This window comes from Rattus norvegicus, chromosome 3, assembly GCF_036323735.1.
Source record: "Rattus norvegicus strain BN/NHsdMcwi chromosome 3, GRCr8, whole genome shotgun sequence".
In the NCBI taxonomy this organism is placed as follows: Eukaryota; Metazoa; Chordata; class Mammalia; order Rodentia; family Muridae; genus Rattus; species Rattus norvegicus.
In genome coordinates, this window is record NC_086021.1 from 35697547 (window position 1) to 35720637 (window position 23091).

Consider the following 23091-nt stretch of genomic DNA (forward strand, 5'->3'; position numbering starts at 1 on the left):
GAGATGCTAGGCTTTGCCTGTCTGCATGTTGATCTATTTACCTGTTGTAAAAATTTCTAATTATCTTAGAGTCAAACCAAGTTTGCCCTCTTTACTGTCGTGGAATAACTTGAAGCCTTCCTTGGAATGCCATTTGGACCAAGGCTGGTATTTGTGGTTGCTGTGAACTCTTCAGAGAACTATAGCAGATTCCCACTGTACAGAGGGCGAGAGGCCACTGAAAGGCAGAATGTTTTGTACCTGGCGTGTGGGTGCGGTGTGGAATGGTGCTTCTCAGTCACGGACCACTGACCACAGGAGAACAGCAGCTTTGTCTGTGCGCAGCTCACCTCCCTCAGCTGCTCAGTCTGCGGCAGGGCTTCCCTAGCTTTGCTCTTCAACAGAACACAAATGGTGGAGGGAGAAGCTTCTGGGTATTATCTTCTGTATGCATGTGTGTGCTCACATGAGTGTGTGTGCACTGTGTACATGCAGGAGCCTGTGGAGGCCAGAAGAGGGTGTTAGAACCCCTGGAACTGGAGTTACCACTGTCGTTGTGAGCCACCCTACATGGGTGCTCCAACTGAACCCAGGTTTTCTGTAGGAGCTCCTAACACTGAGCTATCGGAGTCTACAAACTTTTTCTCTTCCTTTCTCCGCTGAGTTGGACTCTGATACAGTTATCGAGCTTAAGCACTGAACACCTAAAGCAGTTTCTTATTTCATTTTCTAACTTTAAAATTATTTTTTTCAAAGATTTGGTTGTTTATGTATATGAGTGCTCTATCTGCATGTACACCTGCAGACTAGACGAGGGCATTCCATTACAGATGGTTATGAGCCACCATGTGGTTGCTGGAATTGAACTCAGGACCTCCAGAAAAGCAGACGGTGCTCTTAACCACTGAGCCATCTCTCCAGCCCCTTAAAATTGTTTTTAATTACAATTAATTTTGTTCATGTGCACCCTTGTGCCAAGGCACATACAGAGATCAGAAGATAACGCAGGGGAATTGGCTCTCCTTCCACCCTGTGGGTTCCAGCAGTCAAGCGCAGGTCATCAGGCTTGGCTTCTCACTAGCCCTTTTCAATAGTCGTGTATTGAATAACTGATGATCCTGAAAACAGTTGATAAGTGAAAACTGATGTATTTCACCACCCTCCCCAGGGTAAGTCCATTGCACAATGACTGACTTTTAGGGTCTGGTCAGCAGCTGTCTCTAAGGTGGGTTAATTTTGCACTTAACTAACCTGGAGTGACACCACACATATTCATCGGAGGATGAGCCTGCATATCTTTGCTCCCTGTATCTTGTATGGTTGTGAGGCTGTCCCTTCTCTTTACCTGGATCAAATCCATAGCTGTTCACACTCCTGTATCGCTCCCTGCAGAGCATCTGCTGTGAGTTTGGTGCTTCCCTGGGGTGAGGGAGAAGTAGTCGAGGAGAAGGCCTTCATCCCTGTTGTCACCGCAGGGACCTTAGCCACGAGGCCACCAGGCAACCAGTTGCACAGTTGTTTTGTTGCAGTGTTGTGTGGGGAGTGCAGGAGAGGTTCCAGACACTAGGAAGAGAGCACAGAGTCCTGGCAGGAAGTGAGACCAAGTGGGTTTCCAGACAGGGATCCCCTGTGTAGCCCTGGCTGTCCTGGAGCTCTCTCTGTAGACCAGGCTGGCCTTGACCTCAAAGATCCACGTGCCTCTGCCTCCTGAGTACCAGGTTTAAAGGTGTGCGCCACCACTGCCAGGCCAGAAACAACACACTTATTAAGACTGATCCTGGTCATGTTTTATTAACTTTGCCTTGGTCATGGAGACAACACACTAAATATGTAATATAGGATATATATAATTATGGTGCATGTATGTACACATGTAATATCTATCTGTATATGATGGTAGGTGTGGTGCAGAAAAAAACAACCTAGGAAAGGCTTTAGGGGACCTGACTAACCATTATAAACAGCCAAGGAGCGGATCTTGTGAGTGGACATATGTAATAGACAGGAGTGTGTCTGGCTTGTGTCTGTGATACCAGGAGGTCTCTGCTCACAAAAATAAGGGGAAGCGGAGAGGAATGGGAGCCAGTAGGGTATCAGCTCAAGGAGCCATGATGGCAGACAATTTTAGCGTGCTTTGGCAGTCTATTTGGAAACCAGAGGACAGACTTGACATCTACCTCCCTTGGGATAGGATGCCGAATCCTGGGTCATAAAGTGAATGCTTGTACTTTCTTTGAGGGACTTTTGTTTGTTTTGTGGCTCTTAAGTCATTTTATTACAAAAATTGTTTCTAATACATAGAGACAAATGGACCTCAGATTCACATCCAGTTACTCCACTGTTTAGCTTGACCTTCTAGTAAGTTTTACACTGACTTTCGCTGCTCTACAAGGAGACCCATCCTCCATTTTCTGGGGTGGATTAAGAGCATCATTCGTCAGGCATCTTTGTCTTCCTGGAGTAGCTCACACCCAGTTTTACTACCTCTGGTTCATCATTCTGGATTCAAGCCTAGCTCTGCAGTACACACGACTGAAGGCAGGTTTTGGTAGACTTAAGGAAACTGTGGGTGGGTGGGTATGTATGTATGTATGTATGTAATGTACATGAGTACACTGTAGCTGTCTTCAGACACACCAGAAGAGGGCATCAGATCCCATTACAGATGGGATCATGTGGTTGCTGGGATTTGAACTCAGGACTTCTGGAAGAGCAGTCAGTGCTCTTAGCTACTGAGCCATCTCACGAGCCCAAGGAAACTTTTTATTTGAGGTTCCTCATGATTCATAGCTTGTAAAGCATAGTGGCCTGCAAGTCCTGGAGCAGCAGTGGTCAGGTCCAACAGCTACTGCTGTGCTAGACATGCCTGCGCTCTAAGGGGCCAGCACCGAGTGCCCATCCCACCCCCAGCTCTCTGCCACACAGTGGCAGTGGGCACATCCAACCCTTAAAGGGTTTTGAGGTGTAACGTATGTTTTCATCTTTGATCACTTTTGAGTTTACTCCTGTCGATGGTATGAGGTAGGACCCATTTCACTCTGTTCATTCCAGTCTCCTTTGTTGAAAGACTGTTTCCAGTTATCTTGATGTTCTTACAGTTGTTCTTCTTTGAATGTTCGTGACCCATTGCCCTTTATCCGATTCTAATCAGTGTGCTAACATTATAAGACTTTCTACAGCTGTCTTAATGAATAATATTAATCTAGGGGCTAGAGAGATGGCTTAGCGCTCATGCTGAGTGGCTTACAACTACTTGCAACATTTTCTGACCTCTGAGGGTGCCCACATGTATACACACAAAATGAAAGTAATCTTCCAGACTAAAAATATTAAATCTGCAATTTACCTTTTATTAGTAGTAAAATAATCTGCCCCCCCGCAAGTCTCAGCCCAGGTTGGCCTTGAACTCAGTATATAGCTGAGGATGACCCTATATTTCATGATATTCCTGCTTCCCAAGTATTCTTTTGTCTTTCTTCACTGTTAACATGGTATGTTATTTTACTTTTTAAATTTAAATTATCTTTATTGATAAAAATTCATTAACAGAAAGAGTCACTATTCAACTATTGACCCATGTTAATAGATAAAGGGGTCATCGTCATATAAACCTGGGTTCTACTCTACTCTAAAGACATGCATCTTGGCTGACATAATCAAGTCATGTTCTCTAGGGTCATAGTCTTTCACAGAGACGTCTAAACACTATGGATTCAGGAGACCATCAAGTACTTGCTGAATCTTGCTGTTGCTGCTGCTCATAACAGCTATTAGCCTCTAAAAAACTCCAATAAGTAAATAAAGTTACATTTTCATTCGTTTCTCCTTTTCCTTCTAGGTTTGTTTTTTGTTGTTTATCTTGATAAACTGTCCTCTCGTTACATAATTCAAGGTCTACTTGGTTCTGCCCTGTCATATATGCATTTATTAAAAGATACTTGCTAATAATTAAGGTTTTCCAAAAGAAGACCTGTGTATCTCTTGTTGTAGACCACTGGGGCAAGCTGTTGAGTTAGGAGAAGGAATGAGTCTGTTTTTCAGCGCCTCTGGTTTCCACTGTGCTGTCTTCTGCTGTGGTCCTCTGGTAGCTGCTTTTTTAGAGGTGTGTGTGTGTGTGTGTGTCTGTGTGTCTGTGTCTGTGTGTGTGTGTGTATGCACACGCCTGTCGCCTGTCTCTCACATGCCTGTGTGTGTGTAGATTTCATGCCTGGTGGCAGTATGGGCCAGAAGGGGACATTGACTCCCTAGAGTCAGGGTTGGCGGTGACCGGCGGGCGAGCTATCGTGCTGAACCCGAATTTAAATATGACTCCTCTACAAGTGCTCTTGCCACTGAGCACCTCCCTAGCCCCGCTGTTGGATGGGTTTGTTTTCTTTGTTCTTGGTAACGGTATACACAGCATCCGAGCAGTGTCAAGTCTGTCTCCGGTTCCTCTTGTTACTCAAACTATGGCAGTGCCCAGCCTGGCTTTCCCCAATGCTCTCCTGGACATTTCTCGTGTTGGCGGCCTGAGTTTGCCTCTGTTCGTGGGCAGCCCTTTGAGCACTCCTTCAGGCAGGGACTGTTCGCTCTTTGACCCTTTTAGTCAAGGTGGAGATTTCTTAAGGCTAGTTTGTCGGTAGGTTTGTCGGCTGCTTCTGTCAAACAGCATTTCTCTACAGTGATGTCACGTGGTGTCACACTCTGTGCCTCCTGGTTTTGTGTTTGGGGATTCAGGATGCCCAGGAGACATGTGGCATAGTCACAATTAAATAGAGAAGTGTCCATGCACAACTATGCCTTCATGATTGAATTACCATCATGTTGTCACTAAGATTTAGCTGCAAATACTGTCCAAGATTCAGATAAAATACTGTTTTTTAATGTTCATTTCTAGTTTTACATAAAAGGAGGTTACCTTGTGGTTTTTTACATAAAAGGAGGTTGCCTTGTGGTTCCCTGAGCTCAAACTGTTCTGTCAGCAAGTTGGCTAAATCCATTCTGGGATCCCGCCAGGACATTCTGGGTCTCTGTCGGAGGAAGGCAGGCATAGCACCTGAGGCCTGAATGGTGGAGCGCCTCAGCACACTCCTGCAGCTTCTTCGCTCTGGCACAATCATCATGGGGGTTTGTGTCACTGAAAATGACTCTGTTTTTGTTCTTCAACCTAATCAAATCTAGGAAGTTTACATGTTGTCCCACAGAAGATTTGGATGGACCATTAAGGACTAAGTAAGCTGTTTGCTGATTTTCTCTTTTAAACGAAAAAAAAATTTTTTTGAGACCAGGTTTCTCTGGGTAGCCCTGGATGTCCTGAAACTCAGAGATCTGCCTGACTCTGCCTCCTGAGTACCAGGATTAAAGGCGTGTGCCACCACTGCCTGGCATCAAATTAAGTTATTAATAATCTTCCCTCAAATCTGAAAATAGTTCTAAACACCCACATCCCACAACTACAACTATTCATTTCAGTAACTGCCCTGAGGACAGAGAAATTGAAAAACTTTTCCTAAATGATAAGAACTTGCATCTGTGACCAGACTGACAGTGGATTCTTCATATGCTGTCAGGAGCTAGGTAGTGAAACAGTGGTTACCTAAGAACAGCAGTCAGGTTTAGTGAAGGGTTCCTTGGAAGTTGGGGTGTACCTTCATTTACAGAGTAACCAAGATGCAGGTGTGTTGTGGAATCCACTCATTGCTGCAGTGTAAGTGGGCAGGGCCTTTGCTGTGTGTGCAGCTGACCATTTGTGCCTCACAGTTCCTGATGAACATCTTTTTTCCTCAGGCTTAAAAAGAGTCAGAACTTCCTGACCAGGGAGTCAGCAAGGGGGAATGCCAGTTGTCCCAATAAGAACCTCATTTATTTGGAAATGGTTATAAATTGTTTCAGAGAATTGTAGGTAGGAGAAAGTTAACAAGGTCGTTGGTTTGAATTTTATATAATTGAAAACCCAGATTTCATTTAAAACTAATTCTTCAACAAAATGTCTAGCGAGTTTGGTTGGGGTCCCAGACTTCTGTATGCTGCCCCAACGTGTTTTCACGTATCCAGCAGGAACCTGGCCTGAGGATGGCCTTGTTTGCCCCTAGTACTGTCTGAGCAAATGCTTTCTGTCTTTCAGTTCTTCTGGGCCGCACTCAGCAGCCAAAGCCCCCCATGCAGTGTTAACCCCAGTGGCTGCCAGCCAAGCCAAGCAGGTAACTTACTAATGTGTTCTTTAGTTGTTTGTCTCAGTAACTGAAGGTCATTTTATGATTTACTTCATTTAAATGAGCATGATTCTTAGAAAGGGCTGTTGCTTCTTTTCCATAACTCATGCCAGTCTCGACCTGGTTAACCAACTGAGACCATTGACTTTCTGACTCGCCATCTTAGGCCCCATAGGAAGAGAATGCTTTTGGATGAGATGTTAGTTCGCCCTTTGTTTCTTTTTAACATCTCAGTCCATGCAGCTGACTTGTACAGTAGGTGTTTAGATGTGTCCCTGAGGCAGCCGAGGTCAAGTGACTCCTGTAGGCTCATGCAGTCAGGTATTGATAGAGACAGCAGGGACCACGGCTGACCGATCTGCCCTTTGCCACCCCCACCGCACTGTTGGCAGTGGGGGTTGGGTATGGACAGTCTATCTTCTGCAGCTCTGCCTTTCAGCCTGGCATGCTCTCAGTGACTCAGTGATGTGTCTAGCTCTGACTTTTGGCTCATTGTGAGCAGTTAAGACAGTGAAAAAGAAAATAATAAAGAAAGCGGGAAGTGGGGGTAGGGGTGGTTGAATTAGGGGAGGCTGAAGGGAACCAAGCTGTCTCTGAGGCTTTCCCAGCAGGCCTGCTTCCTCTCAGGTCTGTCTGGAGATGAGCAGTTTTAGATTGCACTGGAATCCAGAATTAGAGACTGCACCATTAGCTGCCGACTGGGGGTTCCCAACACCATCCTCCATGGAAGGCGGATAGTAATTCACTCACGCAGCAGAGCAGGAAAGGCAGGTGGAGGTGCAAAGCCCAGGTGGTTGTCCTGCTCTCGGTTGTAAACTCACTAATTGCTGGGACTGTTTTCTTCATCTGCCCATCCAGTCCTCTACCAAGTATTCTAGTACCATGCATGTGGCAGACACCGCACTAGGTACTGAAAAGTCAGCCATGAATCACGCAGTAATTAGACTGAATTCAAGTATTTGTGGTGTTTGCTTAGTTTATGTTTTTACGTTTCCGTTTCACATGCTCACTTACTCCAAGAATAACAGTTTAACAAATGTTTTTCTTGTGTTCTGTACAGGGGTCTCTGATAAATTCCTTCAAGCCGTCAGGACCCACACCAGTGTCCTGTCAGCTGTCCTCTGGGGATAAAGCTGTAGGTGAGTCTCCCTGGCTGTATCATGAGAGTGAAGACGAAAGTGCTCCTGAGAGTTCTTGTGTAGATCTGCAACCAGTAGGTGGGAAGGCAGATGCCATATTCCAAAGGCCTCCACCATGAGGAATTGTGAGGAAACCCATAAGCCCGTTGACAGTTGCTAAAAGTTGAGGTTTAGACTGTAGGCTCAGCATGAGGAAACTTTGATGTTCTTTTTCTCAGAGAAGTAGTAGCAATATCGTTGTGCCTGCTGCATGCCGTTGTGTAGAGAGAAGCATGTGAGGCAGCTGACCACTCATCCCTCTTCTCAAAGGGAAAGAGCTCTCTTACCTCTTGACACCCTTGCAGGTATTCCTTTCCTCTCCCTTCATTTCCCTTCTTTTCCTCTTCCCTTCCCTTCCCTTCCCTCCCCCTTGAGGGGCGTGTCTCATATAGCTCAGGCATGACATACCACATTTGATATATGTAGCTACAGATGATAGTCTTGCCTCTGCCTTCCCAGTGCAAGGATTCTGTACATGTGCCAGGTGCCTGGGTTTAGAGAGCTCAGGGTTTTCTGTGCTCTGAGAAAATAACTCTTTCAACTGAGAACAGTCCCAGCCCCTTCACAATAACTATTTAAGAATCCGTAAATAGATAAAATACAGCATTCTTGTTACAGTGTAAGATCCTAGTAGGTAAGCTAATAATTCAAGGTTTTAGAGCTTCACAGACTTGCCAACTAACTCAAACATAAATATTTTTAATTAAGTTAGTTTTTACAGTAACTGGAGGTGTTTGGACCATAGTATAAATTGCCAAGGTTTGTGCTGTTCCTGATTGGATTGGCCAGGGAATGAGAGAAACTGGGATCAGGTGGGCCAGCCACAGCATTCTGGAAGCTCAGCATGTTTATTATAGACACTCGAGCAGGGAGGCAGGGTCAGTACATACAGCTAAGCAAGGAACCAGATTTAGCTAAGCTTGATAGGAGCAATCTCTGTAAGGAGCAGTCTCCAGGCTGTGAGTAGGGGTGTGGGGAAAAGCTCCAGTTTTCTGCACACACTCTCAACATTCACACTTAGACCAGGGAGAAAGCTTTGTTCTTCCCCTTTGGAGCTGAGGCATTGGTCTTTGACATGGCCAGGACCCTGCCAAGCATTACATTCACTACGGACTCTCTTGTGGTTCCCCACACCTAAGCCCTGGAAGCCTCTAGCCATGAGCCTCTCTGTGTCTGCAGTTGACCTGTAGCCACTTGGTGGGGCACCCACAGCTCCCATTGAACAGCCTGTGCTGACTTGGCTCTGCACACCACAACTTGGTTCTAATTTTTATTTTCATTCACACCTGACAGCAGACTCAGAGACTGAACGGCACACAGCAGCTGCCCACTTTGCATAATGGCCACCAGTCACTCAAGCACTTCCTTTCTCTGCCATGCAGAACCTGATTGAAATTCAAAGTGTTCCTTGTGTGCCCACACACTCACATGTGCATGTGTTCTTACACACAGACCACTAGAGGCCAAGACAGGTATAGTGAGTTCAGCAAAGACTTGAGTCATTTAGGTTAATGTTTTTTAAGAAGTTTCAAAAGGCACGATCTCCTTCCTTCTCTGAAGGACTGTGTTGCAAAGCCTTTACTCCACTTAAAAGGTGAGACTGGAGGATCCTTTGGCGGCAGGCCTGTCTCTGGCAGCAGTTTGGCCTGCCTCTCTCTCAGCCCCTCACTGCTCATTGCTGCCTTCCCTTGCAGATGATCAAGGCTTAGAGAGCTTTTCTCTTCTAACTGGAACGTCCCTGAAAACCCAGCATGCATTTGCAGAGACCTTTTTTATTTGAGATAAAGTCTCACAGGGTAGCCCAGGCTAGCCTGTAACTCACTATATCTAGCTCACTGTAACTCAGACTAGCCTTGCCCTTGGGCTTATAGCAACCTTCCTGCTTTCAACTTCCCAAGTGTGGTAGGAATAAAAGCATGAGTCACCACACCTGTATTCTCTCATGCTCGTTCCCTCCCCCACCCTCTACCCTGCCGCTCTTCTTTCCTTCATCTCTCGTTGTGTGGTTGTATGTGTATTTCTGAAACCTGTAGAATAGCTCTCCTGCTCATTAGTAATCGAACACTTTCTTGTAGCCGAGTGGTAGCAGCATACACCTTTGTTCCTTGCAAAGGCTGGTAGGTCTCTGAGTTCAAGTCCGACCTGGTCCACATAGTGAGCTCCAGATCAACCAGAGTTACACGAAGAACCCCTGTGTGGAGAAAAAGAATTCTTGTCTTACTGATGATGACATGGTTATATGCAAAACTGTCAGTGTAAAAATGTAATGGAAACAGTGAAAGCTGCCCTGGGAGTCTGTTTTAAAGGTGCCCTTAAGAATTTTCTGATCCTGGGCAGTGGTAGTGCACCACATATCTTTGATCCCAGCAGAGGGCAGGGGTTTCCTGTGAGTTCAAGGTCAGCCTGGTCTACAGTGAGTTCCAGGACAGCCAGGGTTGTTACATAGTGAGACCCTGTCTTGAAAAAATATCTTGTCCAAATATATATTATTTGTTGTTTTTTTAGAATTGTTACATTTTGTAATAGGGGAGGAGCATAGCGTAGTGCTCCTGTAGATGTCAGAAAGTCGCCTCCTTTCGCCACGTGGGGCCCAGCCATCCAACTCCCAAGTCTCAGTCTTGACAGCAAGGGCCTTTCCCTGCCGGGCCATCCATCTCCCTCCCCACAGGCATTTCCTGTGTGCTCTCATGACTGTTTCCTCGCTCTTCCAGCCCCGTTACAGTTGAACATTCAATTCCTCCTCCTGGCAGACTCACCTTACTCGTTTATTATGTTATGGCTGCCTGGGATGGTGTCTTGGCAGCACTCTGCCAACACTTGAGACATTTTTACATGTCATTTAGGGACAAGCCTGCACTGAGCATCTTTCTATAACCCACACTGGATTTCAGTACTGAGTGAAGATTAACATGGGGCTGAAGGCCAGTGTCTGCTTAGGATCCACTCTAGAATGATCATGTGGAATAAGTGTCCATTACCTCTGTAGGTTGGGGCGAGGAGGGAGGAGGGAGAGGGAGAGAGAGAGAACACGAGCAAGCGAACAAACTGGTATTTGCTGAATTTCAAAAAAAAAAAAAAGAAGAAGAAGTAGTAGTAAAACCTATGGAAAAGCAGAAATGCATAGAAAAGTCTGTGTGAGCACCTCTGAGGCCATTGCTTAGAAATACCTGCTCTGTGCACTCGCTTGTCTCAGGTTCTCCCAGCGTGTGTGCGGGGCAGTCATTTGTTGCAGAGGGTTGCATCCTCTGCTTTGGAGTTAGGCCGCACAGCAGAGGGTGTTTGCTGTCTTTTCTGGAAAGGAGAATGTGTCATGCCATGACAAACCCAAAGAGCAGCACTGTGAGACCTTGGGCACAAGGAGGTGACACGCCAGCTCCCCTTGGCTTGAAGATTGTCACAGGATACACTGGAGGTTCCAAAACCTGGAGCTGTGGCTCTGAGCAACAGCACACAGTCGGAGCTGTAGGGAATTACAGACCAGAACAGCACTCCTAACTGACTTTGGAATGTCCTTATTTTGTCCATTTCAGGTCCAGGGACGGCCAAGACAGAGTCACCTGTGACCTCCACCCCATCTACGGGGCAGCTCAACAAGCCTTTCTCATTCGCCTCCCCAGGGTCAGTGTGTGAACTTGTTTGTACTAAGTCACTATCAGCCAGACCATGTCAGCCCTGAGGGCTCACATCTGTGCTGGTGCGTCTGCAGACAGTGGTACATCCGCAGACAGACAGTGGCAGTAGTTGACTGATGTTAGAACTGTTTCTCCTGTGTGGTTCAGGGCTATTGTCATATTTGCTCTGGTTTTAGCCTAAGCTTCCTTTCTTCTGGCAGAGAATGTCCCTTCTGTAGGTCATCAGGTGTGGCGCACCAGGTGTTTTCATTCGGACACCATTGAGTGATTAGTCAGCCTGACTCTAGAATAATCAGCCTACCCTGGATTGGGTCTCTTGACCTGTACAGAAAACATAGTCAAAGATGGTGATCATTCTGAAATTCTGATTTGTAAAGAGATGATAGGGTTTGTGGGGCTCAACAGAGACTCATTTAGCTGAGGCTGGCCTCAAATTTACTATGTGGCCAAAGATGCTCTTGAACTCCTGAACTCCTACCTCTACTTCCTAAGTGCTGGAATTATAGGATAACCCACCAGCCAGTGGGGATCTGTCTTCAAGAAACAGTGACAGGCATGAGTGTGGATTTGAGAATCAGGTTGATGAAATGAAAAGACTTTAAAACCTCGTCCGTTATTCATTAAGGACAGAGTGTCCCATTATTTTGGTAAAAGCCAGGCACATTGCTGGAGCTGGCCCTTCCTAGCTTGCCAGAATCAGAGTGTGACTGCCATCCACACCTGCCGGCATACTTGTTGCCACTGAAAGGCTGTGTGCTATTCGTGTTAGAGAAGCCCCTAGTGCTTTCACTGTCTGCCTCTGCACTAGGGCTCCACTCACCCGCACTCCAGGTCTTCTGAATAATGTGTTTCTGCACATCCTTCAGCAGAAAGTGAGAAGAAGCACTAGGTTAACTCGGACTGCGCGTGCGCGTCTCTCCATTGCTGTAAGTCATTGCATCTGTTACCTCCCAGAGATGAGTATAGAGCGTAGGTAAAAGCCAAGGATAACCGCATCTTTTACAAATACAATAATTAATCTTCATGTCTCTAAAAGGGTAGTGCTCTTCCAGTTTGTAAAGAAAGCTGGAAAGATTTGGGTCAGAGAGCCAATGGCTGATCTCTTTGATTAAATTTCTTTATCAAATGCCTCCACCTGCTTGCTAACCTAGACCTAGTCCTGGAAGCTTCTCACCTTCATACAGTCTAATCCAGGCCTAGAATGTTTTCAACCTCTGAGACTGGCTGCTGAATAAGCTCACCCTTTCTACTGTCTCTGAGCTCTTTCTGGCTTGTTCAACTCAGCTCTTATGGCTCAAACTCCTCTCCAAGCTGACTGATTCAATCTGGCTTTTCTCTTCAGCCTCTGAAGTGCTCGGCTTGGCATCAGACTAACTCTAGCAATCTGTTCTAATCTTCTGGCTCCTCGTTCTCTGGCTTGTTCTGTCTTCACCTGTGTTCTCTCTTCAATCTGTTTCTGTAAAACTCTCCCAGGAAAACTGCCTCCTTCTCCCCCTCCTTGCTGTTCTACTCTCCCTCTCAACTCTACTGTATTCCTGTACTGTACTGTCTTCCTCCTGTACTGTCTCTCTCTCGAGTAGCTTCCCTTCCCTTCCTCTTTTCTTGTGAGAGCTGGGCCTATCCTATTCTGATGTCACTTTCAAACATGGCTGCTTCCTTCTACAAACTAACTTTAGCTTCATTGTTTGGGATTAAAGGTAAGTACTAAGAGCTTGTATTCCCGACAGAGGGATTAAAGATGTGTGCTATGGGCTAGGAGATAGCTCAGCGCTTGAGAGCACTGACTGCTCTTCCAGAGGTCCTGAGTTCAAATCCCAACAACCACATGGTAGCTCACAACCATCTGTAATGGATCTGATGACCTCTTATGGTGTGTCTGAAGACAGCTACAGTGTGCTTATATGTAATAAAATAAATAAACCTTTAAAAATGAAAGGGAGGAAGGAAGGAAAGAAAGGTGTGTGATAGGGTTGAGCCAATGCCCTAAGTAGAGGCAGGTTCAGATGTCCTCTAACACTGAATCCTGGCATTATGCACTGAATTAGATAGGCTTATTTTTGAGTTATTCAGTGGAAAATCTGCATTCCTGCTGCTGTTAACAGTCTGTCGCTCTGTACTCCTGCTGCCACCTTCCCTGCACAGCAGCACTCCCGCCCACATGCTCCTTGACTTAAGGCAGGTGCCCAGAGATTCTCCCTCTTCTCCTGCTCCTTGACTGCCTTTCATTGTACACACTCACTCGGCAGTGTCTGCTCCAGTGTCATCTGCACAGGCCTAGTGTGTTTTTACTGCTGCACTTTACTTTTTAAAACACAGGTCTTCCCAGGCCTCCTGTGGAGAACCCAGCCATCCAGCCAAAGCCTTCCTGCTGCTGCTGCTCCTTCCTGCCTCCTCTCCAAAGTGTGTGCCCTGCTTGAAGGTGCTGGACACCTCTGAGATGTGTATTTTAACTCAGCTGTTGCTGATCACTAGATGTGAATTCTTCAAGGGCATATTGTATGAATGATTATAAGGAGGAATCTTTAAAAGCCAATGCTGTGTTAAGTTTGCTCCGTTTTAACTCGTCTTTTTCTACTCCTCAGGACCTTTACTTTTGGGACAATCACACCAGCCCCATCTTCTAGTTTCACTGCCACACCAGGTACAGTCCCGTGCTGCATTGGTGTTCATTCGTACTTCCCTCCTGGAAGAACCGCTGAATGGGAATGTGTAGGGTGGTACATTGTAACTTTGTAGTACAGTCAGGTTGGTAGTGATGATGTTTATCAGAGACACGAGAAAGGGCTGAGAGCGGCTTGGCAGGGCGCCTTCCCAGCACACAAACACCCTGGCTTGAATTCACAGCAGCAGAGCCACAGCAGTGTTTAACCCAGAGCTCGATATGGGGCTGCTGAGGGGGCTCAGTGCCCGGGCCAGCCCTGCCCTCTGCCTGCCACATTCTCTGTGACTTGCAAACACACACAAATAAAATATTTTAATGCAATAATTTTTAAAGAATCTGTTGTGAAGGAGATCTGTTTACATAACTATAAAAAGGGAAAAGACTTGCTTCTCAAAGCCTCGTTTGCTATAACATTCTAATGTTACATGCAAACTTGGTGGACAATATACCATGGAGGTAAAAGATCAAACCTGGTCCTAAACACTGGTCCACATACCTGTGCTAGGAATCCAGACCCACCCAAAAGAGAACAGTTTGTCAAGTTCCTCCCAGCTTTATCTAAGTAATTAAATATATTTTTGTTTTATTTTACTGTGGCATGTTTTTGTTAGGAAATTGTGGGATATAAAATGTACGATGGAGTTTCAAGTCACTCGGTAGCAGCTACTGCATTTGTGCTTTTCTTTGCAGAGTTTTGTCTTTACCTGGCTCTCATTAACTTCATGTCTTCTTGTCACCTTTGCTGGACTTGCTGACACAGGCTTGGAGTCTCAGCTACACAGAAGTTGAGATAGGAGGCTCTCAAATGTAAAGCCTGTCTAGACTACAGAGTTAGTCAAGGCCAGCTGGGGCAACTTAGCACTGGACTCCTCTAAATAAAATAGAAAGGACTGGAAGGTGGGTGTAGCTTTGGTACACTTGCTAGGCATAGGCAAGACCCTGTCTAGGGGTCAGGGAGTCATGCTAGTGACTCACGGTTCTCTCCCATGGCCTTGCTATGCTTTTATCGTCTGTCTACTCTTTTTAGTGTGTTTTTGGACTATGCATGTGATAAATAAGACATCCATCATCTTAGGTTTCTTAATCAACAAGCCTTTTCTATGTGTGTGCTGGGAATAGAACCTAATGCTTTGTATTTAACAAATCTTTTTTCAATTTTTTATTATGAGACATGGTGTCTCCTTTACTTTGAGAAGCAAGTCTTTAGGAAATAGTCAGGATAAGATGCAGTGATCCTACATTAACTCCGGATCAGTACAGCAGTGGGTGACAACCCAGTGCCGTAAGCAACATCACCAGTAATACAATGCCATGCTCAGTAAGGCCCTGGTAAACGCTTAATTGTAGTAGAAATTACCATCTACGGGTGACTCTGACCTTGAACAGTGAAGGGCTTCCAGTCTTGGTCCAATTGGGCTATGAGGATTGTTCATAGATTAGCTGGTGCCCACAGTGGGAGGGAAGCCATTGCCCAGGGCACTGTGTTGAGCGCAGCCTAGCAAGTAGCACAGGTAGGTGCTGTTGTACTTTTCTTTGGGGAAAATGTGTCCGTTTCATGTATCCTAGATGTCACGTGTTGTTGTGATATAGTGATCATAAACAAAATCTTCATTCCTTCCCCCTTGAGAGCTGACTCTGTCAGGGCTAACGCTTCTGTGCAGAGCAAGTGGCCAATCCACCCTTTGGAGAGAACCCTGCTGTTAGAGCCATAAGTCTCTTCCCTGACTGAAGAAAAAGATTGCCTTAGAGGGGCAGTCAGTGGAAGTGCAATGAATTCTATTCTGCTAAGTCCAACTCTTTTCCTGGTTTCTTTTTCTTGCTAGGGGCAGCACCCCCCACTAAAGAGTCAAACCAGCTTGAGGCGTTCTCATTTGGCGGGGGAGGCAAACCTTTTTGTGAGACCATTCCTGGAAACCCCCCTGCCACGGGACCCCCATCAGCACCCAGCACTTCTGTAACAACTACGTCTCTGGAAGACTCTGCTCCAACCAGCAGCAAACCTGCAACTCCTGAAACTCCTGTGTCCACTGCCTCTAGCAAATTGGAAACTCCACCATCCAAGTTAGGAGAGCTTCTCTTCCCAAGTTCTCTAGCTGGAGAGACGCTAGGGAGCTTCTCAGGACTGCGTGTTGGCCAGGCTGAGGAGTCTACAAAGCCCGTTAGTAAGGCCTCCTCCACAAACCTGGCCGGAGCCCAGCCAGCCAAGCCCTCAGGGTTTAGCTTTCCTGCTGCTTCCGTGTTAGGGAAGCCAGTGGAGCCCAGTGTGACGTCCTCTGCCCCAGCGGCACCAGTCTCAGCTCTGAGTGCGAGCACTAGCAGTTCCTCGGCAACTGTCTTTGGCAGTGTGCCCCTTACCAGTGCTGCACCTTCCGGGCTCATGAGTTTTAGTGGGGCCTCTTTGGCTAGTAGCAAAGCTAGTTTCTCATTTGGAAACCAACAGACTAGTAGTGCAGCAGCAGCAGCAGCTACCCCAGCATCCACCTCAGTTGCCCCTTCCCTTCCAGCATCTTTCCCTACTTTGTCATTTGGTGGCCTCCTGAGTTCACCATCAGCTTCTTCCCTGCCTGTGTCTTCTGGTAAGATCACAGAGGAGGCCACACCACCAGCTGTGCCTGACAAGTCAGACCACAGTGAAGTGTCAGCATCAACACCCTCACTTCCACTACAGCCACCGTCAGCCCAGCTTCCCCAGGCATCTCTGCAAACTTCTGACCCTGTCAAAAAAGAACCTGTTCCTGCGCAGACCACAGACAGCAGACCATCATCTTCTGCCAGCCTTGTGGCATCCACAGAATCCACTCCAGTCGCCCCAGGGGGCCCTGATAGCAAGACAGAAGCAGTGTCCCCTGCTTCCACCTTTGCAGGGCCTGGGCCGGCCGTGGTTGCAGCTGTTCTCCTAGGAGCAGGCTCGGCAGCCAGTGAAGCTTCCGGTACCCCTAGTACCTCCAGCACTGTCTCCAGCAGTACCCCAACTCCTGCCACAGAGACAGCTGTATTTGGGACTGCCACTTCTGGCTCCTCAGTCTTTACACAGCCGCCTGCTGCCAGTTCGAGCTCAGCATTCAACCAGCTCTCCAGTAACACGGCCACTGCACCCTCCGCCACCCCCGTGTTTGGGCAAGTGGCAGCCAGCATAGCCAGCACAGCCGCTGCCACGCCACAGGCCAGCAGTTCAGGATTTGGCAGCCCTGCGTTTGGTGCTTCGGCTCCTGGAGTGTTCGGACAGACAGCATTTGGGCAGTCCCCAGCCTTTGGGCAAGCAACAAGCAGCCCTGCGAGTGGCTTCTCCTTCAGCCAACCTGGGTTCAGCTCTGTCCCTGCTTTTGGCCAGTCTGTCTCCTCCACCCCCACATCCACCAGTGCCAATGTCTTCGGAGCCACCTCAAGTACCAGCAGCCCTGGTTCCTTCTCATTTGGACAGGCTTCTACCAATACAGGAGGGACGCTATTTGGCCAAAACAACCCTCCTGCTTTTGGTCAGAGCCCGGGCTTTGGGCAGGGAGGCTCTGTGTTTGGTAGCACCTCGGCCACTACCTCTACAGCAGCACCTTCAGGGTTTAGCTTTTGTCAAGCCTCCGGTAAGAATTTGCGGAACATTTTGACTTTGTTCTCCTCTGTGCTATTTAAAGCATTTATAACAAGTCCCCACTGTTATAATTAAACGGGAGGAGCTGGGTGTTGTAGTGCATGCCTATAATCCTCACCTAGAGGGCAGAGACAGGAGGATCAGGGGTTCAAGGCTCTTGGGTACATAATACATTCAAAGCCATCCCAGGGTATATGAAATCCTGTCTCAAAAACTAATAATCCAAGATGAAGGAGGGTGCTTGGTTCCCGTATGGTAGGACCTGCTTTGTCCTGATTGGCTGCCCCCCGTTGCTCAGTATTGCTCTGATTCTCTTCCTCAGCAAGCTCTCTACCTTGCTGACCACAGACTACCAATTTCACAGGTTGAAAAAGCACACCTGTTTGTTTAAGGCCACAGCAAGTAATTTAACTCTTAATTACAATGTGTTTTTGTAATTTGGAAAGCACATTAGAGACCCCAAAACTGTCAGACTCGGGTAGTCTGACCAATGGTAGATGGTGCAGGTGCGAGAGTAGGAAGGACCAGGTCTGCCCATTGAGTTAATTGATTGCTCTGCGGATAGTTTTAATTTTTTTTTTTTTTGATGCCATCTTTCTTGTGGGAAGCAGGGATATTGCTACTTTGAATAGCAGTTACACATACACAAGGCACACACACATTATACTATTTTTGAAGAGAAAACTGGATGCTTCATTCTGTATCCGATCTTAGCATCTACTTTTACTTAATAAAAGTTCCCAGTGGACATGGTAATGAGGTGAGGTCCAGTTTTGGCCTCTAGTGGTTCTCTCACGAAAGGTAATTCTTGCCAGGTGGTGCTGGCACACACCTTTAATCCCAGCACTCAAGAGGCAGAGGCAGGAGGATCTCAGGGAGTTCAAGGCCAGCCTGGTCTACAACTGGAGTACCAGGACAGCCAGGGCTACACAGAGAAACCCTACACGAAAAAAAGCAAGACAAAGAAGAGAGGTAATTCTTTACAGTTAGGCCCTTGGAGAGACACAGTGTCGACGGCTTCTTGGTAGACAGGATTGCACATAATTGCTTATTTATTTTTTCAGTGATAATTTGAAACAACTTGTAATTTGTTAAAAGGAAATGTTTCCCTTCTTTTAATGAGTGTTAAATTCCTACCAAAACAACTATAAAGACACAGTAGGCAGAGAAAACGACTCTGAACACCACCATCCCACCCTACCTCTGTCCCATGCCCTGAGGCTGTGCAAACAAGTGACCCATCTGGGTAATGGGCATTTAATGGGCAGGGAGAAGGCCTAAGACTCAGAATAAAATTTTGCCATTGCTTGTCCTGAGCATTGAGGACAGGAATAAAAAGTCTGTGCAACCATCAGTGACCCAAGTCGTCAGTGAGGCTGATAAATCTGAGGCTGAGCAGTCAGCAAAGTCGGAGCCTCCTGAGGGTCTGGTTTAAACACAGTGCTTGGGTGCACCCTGGGGCCGCATCCAGGACGAGTTGAGGAATTAACGTTTGTCTGTTCTCACCCCTCTAATCGGCCCCTTAGTTACAGTTGTGTATCACTTGCCTCACTTCTGGTGATGCCTGCCCGAAGATCATCCTCCCTGGTGGAATCCAGGGCTTGAGTTGTAATCAGGGAGACAGACTCCTAGGGTAGGTCACCGGAAAGTACTCTCGTTAGCCAAGATCGTGAGGGCGCGCTACCATGGCAGGTCCCACCACCTGGTAAGAGAGAAGACTTCATAATTTATGTTACTTTAAAATGCTAACAGTGAGGCAAGGGCCTTTCACCTGGCCCTCCGCATGGATGGGTTCTGTACCTGCAGATGTAGCCTGCCATGGATTGAACTAATAAGGAAAAATCTGTACTGGCAGTGTACTTTTTCTTGTCATTATCCCTCAGCAGTACAAAGTAGCAGCTGGTTGACATAGTCTCTCCAGTATACTGCAGTGTACCATAAGGCATCCCCAAATGATGGAAGATAAGGGGAGGCTGGACACACGGACTCAAACACCACACCACGTCCTGAACGAGACTGCTACAGCCTCAGATTTTATATCCTCACAGATTCCTTATGAATACCAAAAAACAGCTGTGTTTACATAGAATTTTCTCCATTTCCTCAATGGGGAAACATTTTTTTAAAAATTGTTAATATATTTATTGACTTTTTTGTGTGTGCACATGCATGTATGTAATAATGTATTTTGATCAGAATCACACACAAGTCTATCTCCTGTCTTTTCTTCCTCTCTGGAACCCTTCTTTCCAACAACCCCCTCCTGCTTTCTGTTTCTCTTTTAGTGACTGAGTTTAATAGTTTGATTAACCTTTATGAGCATAGGTATGGGGTTGCTTTTACTGGATCACAAACAACTTACCCATAAATACACTTCTGAAGAAAAATGACTCCCCTGCTCCAGTAGCCATTAACTTCCAGTAGGTCCTCAACTCGGGGTAGGGCCTTATGTGTCCCTCGCCTTCCAGTCTGGACTGTTGCAGGCAGGTAATCATGGCTTCTGTGAGCCCACGAGCACGACAGCCCTATCATGTTTAGAAAACGGTTTACTCTTCCTTCTGACAACCATGCTGTGAAATCCTTCTACCCCTTGTTCTCTGTCTTCCATGGTTTCTGGGAGCCTTAGTCTAGCTTAGGGTAGGACACCTGACAGTCACTTGGTCTCAGCAGCTTGTTTACGTTCCTCCTGTGGAGCAGGCCTCCAAGCAGAAAGTGATTGCTTGCTTCCATGCCTTCATGCCTCGGCTGCATTGTAGACACATCTTATCCAGGGGGTTCGTATGGAGCATGTAGGATACGCTCACCCTGGAGAAGGCCAGCGATGGCTTTTACACCTTCATAACACATCTAAAGGCTGTGGGTGTTTTGGTTGGGTTTGGGTTTGAGCTTAATTTTGATGTTGAAAAGATTTCTCCAAATTGAATCTCTGTCTTTGTGTTTTACAGGTTTTGGGTCTAGTAATACTGGTTCTGTGTTTGGTCAGGCAGCCAGTAGCGGTGGGTCAGTCTTTGGCCAGGTAAGTGTACATGACTGTCTCTATTGGTGTGAGCATCTGTCTAGTTTTTTCCCAATGTAATTAACTCAGTTTATGCTCAGGGATCCAGGCTGTCCTGGAACTCACTCTGTACTGTAAAGTAGGATGGCCTCCAACTCAGAGATCCTCTGTTCTGCCTTTGCCTCCAGAATGCTGACATTAAAGGCCTGCACTACCACAGCTGGTTCCACATTTAGTTCTTTAACTGCAGGCCTCAGATGCCTTTAAAGTGAAGAAGACTTTACTGCTGCTTAAAGAGAATCCCAGTGCATGAGTCATTCTTTGGCAGTACCCTGAGAGAAGGAACTTGCTGGGCTCTGTCTGTCTACATGTTATCTTGATAAGGCTGACAAGCTATAGATAACCAGGGACTAAAGCCACTTATGGCCCTAGTTTCTTTGTACAATTACTGAGCTGAGAATGATTTTTACATCTTTTTTTTTTATACAGACTGAATTTCAGACCTTTTCATTTCATGTTAGCAAATGTTCTGCCCTGAGCTACATGCCAGGTCCCCATCCTTTCTCCCTTTTTTGTTTTGAAATCATCAGGCCTATGTTTGTGAGACGGGCCTACACTTGCCATCCTCCTGCCTCACCACCCCATATAGCTTTTATTTTAGACCCATGCCACCAAGCCCAACATTTTGTAATCATAGTTGGTTTTAGTTTTGAAATGGTTGTTTAGGAAGAAGACTGTGTGGCAGGGACTACAACATCTGCTGTACTGAGTTGTCTGTGGTTCTAAGCCTCCTGGTAGCCTGAGCTATGGCACTTGGGCCAGGCAGAGTTTTGGTGCTTTATTGAAGTAACTCAGATGATCAGGTTGACTACTCCATAGATAAGTGCTGTTTCTGTCTCCATTTAAAAGAAAAGGACAGTGTGGTCCCAAGAGCCTGAGTCACACGGCACCAGCTGCTCTCAGCAGAGGCCCTGAAGAAGACAAATGAGATGACGGTGGCCTTTGCAGTGAGAGCTGCTAAGAGTCCACAGTGAACACAGCGGTGGGCATGGCGGGTGTCTCCTACACCTCCTCGATTCCCTTTGGAGATGGGCTCCATCCTAGTTAGTGATCTTAGAAGAGAGAGGCCATCTCTGCTGATAGAAACTACCAAGAATGGTGGGAAATGCTGTATAAAACACGGAAGCACTATTTAACAGCACTACTAAAGTAACTAAAGTAACGTACCAAGCCAAGGTGGGGGGCCCACAGAGGGCAAGTGGAGCTCAGGAGCCATTCACTCCCTGACCACATTCACTAGCTCGAGAAAACCTGGTGTTTGTAGCTCCCATGGTAAATGGACAAAAACCAAGGTGTGTACAGAGTGGAGAGTCCAGAAGGAACCGCTCCAGATCCATGGGGCTTGGCCTGTGCGAGTGGTCTGATGTCCCAGTATAGCAAGAAGAGCAGTTTAGACACCCTTCACTCCATGCCTCAAGTTATTCCAGAAGGAGTTCTAAACAAGCACAGAATAAACATCAGAAGCACATTTACATCAGACAACTGTGTTTTACATGTTGAGATGTAAAAGAGAAACTTCAAATTACAGTAAACGGGCTGAAGAGATAGATCGCTCAGTGGTTAAGAGCACTGACTGGTTTTCCAGAGGTCCTGAGTTCAAATTCCAGCAACCACACAGTGGCTCACAACCATCTGTAATAAGTTCTGATGCCCTCTTCTGTCTTTTGGTGTGTCTGAGGATAGCTTCAGTATATTTATATATAATAAATAAATAAATTTTTTAAAAAAATATTGCAGTAAAGAATGAGAAAGTCTACGATGTGTCAATGTGCCTTAAAAAGGACCACATAGAGCTCCTATTTAAAAGACAGTAGTAAGTAAGACCTAAGGGCACTCGGGATATATTCAACAGCAGACTGGACCTAGCAGGAAAGCAAGAGTGTAAAAGGGTGCTGGGGCTCAGGCTCTGGAGACTGGGCAGCTTCGTAGTTGCTGTGCTCCGCCTTTGTAGCACCAAAGAGTAGCTGTAGGCAATCTGAGGAGACAGAGCAGTGGGCTGGGCCTGAGGAGACAGACACTCAGCAGGTAAGAGCACTTGTTACTCTTGCAGAGGACCTGAATTTGGTTTCCAACATCCACATTTTGGCTCACGACATGTTTGGGTCATGTTCTTCTAGAAGAAAAAGAGCACCTAGGGGTTGTGGGCCGTGCCTTTTATCCCAGCACTCGGGAGGTAGAGGCCAGCCTGGTCTGAGTTTGAGGCCAGCCTGATCTACAAATTGAGTTCCAGAACATCCAGGGCTACGCACAGAAAAACCCTGTGTCAGGAAGGGGACAGAGACAGAGCAGCAAAGTATAGTGTGCTGCTTCTCCCAGAACAAAATGGATGCCCTACCCCAACCTGTAGTAATGTGTGGAGAGGGACGCCCACCACTACAGTACTTACCTCAGAGTGCCTAGGCCCAGGCAGGCTCACCTGAGGGCACAGCAGTTCTAATAGTGCTCACTCTCAGAGAATTGTGGGAGCCCTGTGAAGCAGAGTGTGTGCTGTCTAGAGCATTGACCTTACAGAGCGCCAGACATTTGTCAGGACTCAGTAAGCTTTTCATATGGAAACAGTAAGGCTGGTATGAGAACTTGGGGGGTGCAGGAGCATTATAAATATATTATAAATTATAAATATATACAAAAGAGAAACAGGCCAATGACAGTTAAAGAAGGCAGTGCTATTGTACAGCACTGTCACTGCTTGAGACTGGGGTTCCAGAATTCATAAGCCAAGTCAGGACGATCACCAGACAAGTTGAAAGTCAACTTGGACTACATAGTAGCAATATTTTGTCTTAAAATAATTTTAAAACTGAAATG

General features: G+C 46.5%; 1 protein-coding gene across 4 annotated transcripts in view; it reads left to right on the top strand.

The window, feature by feature from the left end:
- Nup214 (nucleoporin 214) overlaps positions 1-23091 on the top strand; it is an 85483-nt gene that overhangs the window by 44706 nt on the left and 17686 nt on the right. For 2 of the 4 annotated variants that reach the window (XM_039104750.2, XM_039104751.2), the window contains exons 25-31: positions 5140-5190; positions 6083-6158; positions 7231-7309; positions 10879-10966; positions 13563-13621; positions 15466-17220; positions 20174-20244. In XM_039104750.2, coding sequence (XP_038960678.1) covers positions 5140-5190; positions 6083-6158; positions 7231-7309; positions 10879-10966; positions 13563-13621; positions 15466-17220; positions 20174-20244 — 2179 coding nt within the window. The remainder of the gene's footprint in view (positions 1-5139; positions 5191-6082; positions 6159-7230; positions 7310-10878; positions 10967-13562; positions 13622-15465; positions 17221-20173; positions 20245-23091) is intronic. The other 2 variants (XM_039104752.2, NM_001168559.1) reach the window with 1 other exon arrangement.